The following is a 4,767-nucleotide window of genomic DNA, read 5'->3' as shown; positions in this document are numbered from 1 at the left end:
GAAATCTGTACTTAGCAATTTTTGTGTGTCTGCAAAATCAGTTCTTAAATCTTAGTTATTTGCTTTGACTTTATGCGTAATGATTTTTACATTTAGTCAATTGGGCAGGTAGCCCTTTTATATCTATTTGTCAACAGAAGAGGGGTACAAATGAAGCTGCGAAATTTCGTGGTACTGCTTCATGCGTGGCACCAACTCCCCTGAGGATATGTTATAGTGCCAGAAGTGCACACAGTAATCACACGATGACTGCGCTGACAGTAAAAGACAAAGGACATTGTCTGCGAAATCGGTTCTTTGCCTATTTTTTCCTCTTTTTTTTAAGCTTTTGTTTTTCAGTCCTTTTTAGACCTAGCCCTTATTTATCTTTTTGTTTTACATTTAAGGCTTAAATTGTTATCCGATTTGTTATTTCCTTGGTAAAAATCAAAATATGATGTTGAAAAAAAGACATTTACATAAATTGGCTTAATAAAAATGTTATGACGTATTTATTTATCTTGTGTGTGTGATAAAGTGTGCTTGTTTGTGTGTGAATGAGAGTGTGTGGGTGTATATGTGAGTGTGTGAGACACAGACAGAGCTAGAAAGAGAGTCAGGATGTGTTTGTATGTGTTCCGAGTTTGACAACACAGTGTTCCACTTTACACACCCATGCGTCCAACCTGGAACAAATGCAGACATTTTTATTATGATCAGTCTGATGAGTTGCGTGACTTTTATTTTATTTTTTGTGGTTCGTTTATTTACTGATAGAGTCTAGTATGTGACAATATAAAGAACGCTTTGTAATATCCATTTGTTTGTCTGGTACGGCTGTTTCTCCTTAACTGTTCCAGGTTTAGCGACTTTCCCCTACATTGAGTCATGTAAGTGTTACAACTGTGCAAAAGTGCATCAGGCTGCACCCTTCTCACCTTCTACAAGAAAAGACACTCACACAAGAGCCTTCCTTCACATAACAAAATTCACCTCACCGAGCAGAAGACACAAACCTATATGCACTTGTTGTTTCCCCTCATTCAGCAAGCGCTCCCATTCTACCCAACAGTCTACCTGGCCCATCACCCATGGTCAACCTCCCATTCTACCCTACAGTCTACCTGCCCCATCACCCATGGTCAACCTCCCATTCTACCCAACAGTCTACCTGCCCAATCACCCATGGTCAACCTCCCATTCTACCCAACAGTCTACCTGCCCCATCACCCATGGTCAACCTCCCATTCTACCCAACAGTCTACCTGCCCCATCACCCATGGTCAACCTCCCATTCTACCCAACAGTCTACCTGTCCCATCACTCATGGTCAACCTCCCATTCTACCCAACAGTCTACCTGTCCCATCACTCATGGTCAACCTCCCATTCTACCCAACAGTCTACCTGCCCCATCACCCATGGTCAACCTCCCATTCTACCCAACAGTCTACCTGTCCCATCACTCATGGTCAACCTCCCATTCTACCCAACAGTCTACCTGTCCCATCACTCATGGTCAACCTCCCATTCTACCCAACAGTCTACCTGTCCCATCACTCATGGTCAACCTCCCATTCTACCCAACAGTCTACCTGCCCCATCACCCATGGTCAACCTCCCATTCTACCCAACAGTCTACCTGCCCAATCACCCATGGTCAACCTCCCATTCTACCCAACGGTCTACCTGGCCCATCACTCATGGTCAACCTCCCATTCTACCCAACAGTCTACCTGCCCAATCACCCATGGTCAACCTCCCATTCTACCCTACAGTCTACCTGCCCAATCACCCATGGTCAACCTCCCATTCTACCCTACAGTCTACCTGTCCCATCACTCATGGTCAACCTCCCATTCTACCCAACAGTCTACCTGTCCCATCACTCATGGTCAACCTCCCATTCTACCCAACAGTCTACCTGTCCCATCACTCATGGTCAACCTCCCATTCTACCCAACAGTCTATCTGCCCCATCACCTATGGTCAACCTCCCATTCTACCCAACAGTCTACCTGTCCCATCACTCATGGTCAACCTCCCATTCTACCCAACAGTCTACCTGCCCCATCACCCATGGTCAACCTCCCATTCTACCCAACAGTCTACCTGTCCCATCACTCATGGTCAACCTCCCATTCTACCCAACAGTCTACCTGGCCCATCACTCATGGTCAACCTCCCATTCTACCCAACAGTCTACCTGCCCCATCACCCATGGTCATCCTCCCATTCTACCCAACAGTCTACCTGTACCATCACTCATGGTCAACCTCCCATTCTACCCAACAGTCTACCTGCCCCATCACCCATGGTCATCCTCCCATTCTACCCAACAGTCTACCTGCCCCATCACCCATGGTCAACCTCCCATTCTACCCAACGGTCTACCTGCCCCATCACTCATGGTCAACCTCCCATTCTACCCAACAGTCTACCTGTCCCATCACTCATGGTCAACCTCCCATTCTACCCAACAGTCTACCTGCCCCATCACCCATGGTCATCCTCCCATTCTACCCAACAGTCTACCTGCCCCATCACCCATGGTCCACCTCCCATTCTACCCAACAGTCTACCTGCCCCATCACCCATGGTCAACCTCCCATTCTACCCAACAGTCTACCTGCCCCATCACCCATGGTCAACCTCCCATTCTACCCAACAGTCTATCTGCCCCATCACCCATGGTCAACCTCCCATTCTACCCAACAGTCTACCTGGCCAATCACCCATGGTCAACCTCCCATTCTACCCAACAGTCTACCTGCCCCATCACTCATGGTCAACCTCCCATTCTACCCAACAGTCTACCTGCCCCATCACCCATGGTCATCCTCCCATTCTACCCAACAGTCTACCTGTCCCATCACTCATGGTCAACCTCCCATTCTACCCAACAGTCTACCTGCCCCATCACTCATGGTCAACCTCCCATTCTACCCAACAGTCTACCTGTCCCATCACTCATGGTCAACCTCCCATTCTACCCAACAGTCTACCTGCCCCATCACCCATGGTCATCCTCCCATTCTACCCAACAGTCTACCTGTCCCATCACTCATGGTCAACCTCCCATTCTACCCAACAGTCTACCTGTCCCATCACTCATGGTCAACCTCCCATTCTACCCAACAGTCTACCTGTCCCATCACTCATGGTCAACCTCCCATTCTACCCAACAGTCTACCTGGCCCATCACTCATGGTCAACCTCCCATTCTACCCAACAGTCTACCTGTCCCATCACTCATGGTCAACCTCCCATTCTACCCAACAGTCTACCTGTCCCATCACTCATGGTCAACCTCCCATTCTACCCAACAGTCTACCTGTCCCATCACTCATGGTCAACCTCCCATTCTACACAACAGTCTACCTGCCCCATCACCCATGGTCATCCTCCCATTCTACCCAACAGTCTACCTGTCCCATCACTCATGGTCAACCTCCCATTCTACCCAACAGTCTACCTGCCCCATCACCCATGGTCATCCTCCCATTCTACCCAACAGTCTACCTGCCCCATCACCCATGGTCAACCTCCCATTCTACCCAACAGTCTACCTGCCCCATCACTCATGGTCAACCTCCCATTCTACCCAACAGTCTACCTGTCCCATCACTCATGGTCAACCTCCCATTCTACCCAACAGTCTACCTGCCCCATCACCCATGGTCATCCTCCCATTCTACCCAACGGTCTACCTGCCCCATCACCCATGGTCAACCTCCCATTCTACCCTACAGTCTACCTGCCCCATCACCCATGGTCAACCTCCCATTCTACCCTACAGTCTACCTGCCCCATCACCCATGGTCAACCTCCCATTCTACCCAACAGTCTACCTGTCCCATCACCCATGGTCAACCTCCCATTCTACCCAACAGTCTACCTGCCCCATCACCCATGGTCAACCTCCCATTGTACCCAACAGTCTACCTGCCCCATCACCCATGGTCATCCTCCCATTCTACCCAACAGTCTACCTGCCCCATCACCCATGGTCATCCTCCCATTCTACCCAACAGTCTACCTGCCCCATCACCCATGGTCATCCTCCCATTCTACCCAACAGTCTACCTGCCCCATCACCCATGGTCAACCTCCCATTCTACCCAACAGTCTACCTGGCCAATCACCCATGGTCAACCTCCCATTGTACCCAACAGTCTACCTGCCCCATCACCCATGGTCAACCTCCCATTCTACCCAACAGTCTACCTGTCCCATCACCCATGGTCAACCTCCCATTCTACCCAACAGTCTACCTGCCCCATCACCCATGGTCAACCTCCCATTCTACCCAACAGTCTACCTGCCCCATCACCCATGGTCAACCTCCCATTCTACCCAACAGTCTACCTGCCCTGTCACCCATGGTCAACCTCCCATTCTACCCAACAGTCTACCTGTCCCATCACCCATGGTCAACCTCCCATTCTACCCAACAGTCTACCTGCCCAATCACCCATGGTCAACCTCCCGATTTGTTACGTTTGAAGCTCACCGTCACTCTTAACTCATTGTCTCCCAGGTACGGATATATCCGTACCCACTCATATGGCTCTATCTGACCAGGCACGGATATATATCCGCTCAGACTGTTAGCTTCAGTCGCTTCCTGTAACGTCCATCTAACGCCTGCATTCCAGCGTGTTGATACACATTTAATACACAGTTTCTACAATTCTGAGTGACCTGCTGCAGCACAGCTGGTCTCGGTTAAAAAGAACTTGGGCAACATAGGTGGGGTAGAAAGTGTTAATTAAATAAAGTGATATAC

The 4,767-nt window shown here is 49.4% G+C and overlaps 1 protein-coding gene across 1 annotated transcript; it reads left to right on the top strand.

Moving 5' to 3' along the window:
• Positions 1–2,245: 2,245 nt before the first annotated feature.
• Positions 2,246–4,558, top strand: LOC138968040 (adhesive plaque matrix protein-like). The gene has a single exon (XM_070340603.1). The coding sequence runs from the start codon at positions 2,246–2,248 to the stop codon at positions 4,556–4,558; it is 2,313 nt and encodes a 770-aa protein (XP_070196704.1).
• The last annotated feature ends 209 nt before the right edge of the window (positions 4,559–4,767 follow it).

Source organism: Littorina saxatilis, linkage group LG6 (genome assembly GCF_037325665.1).
Source record: "Littorina saxatilis isolate snail1 linkage group LG6, US_GU_Lsax_2.0, whole genome shotgun sequence".
In the NCBI taxonomy this organism is placed as follows: Eukaryota; Metazoa; Mollusca; class Gastropoda; order Littorinimorpha; family Littorinidae; genus Littorina; species Littorina saxatilis.
The sequence above is the reverse complement of the archived record's forward strand: the minus strand, read 5'-3'. Positions and strand labels throughout refer to the sequence as shown.

Coding starts and splice junctions, on each gene's coding strand:
- LOC138968040 (XM_070340603.1), top strand. CDS start 2,246: ATGGTCAACCTCCCATTCTACCCAACAGTCTACCTGCCCCATCACCCA.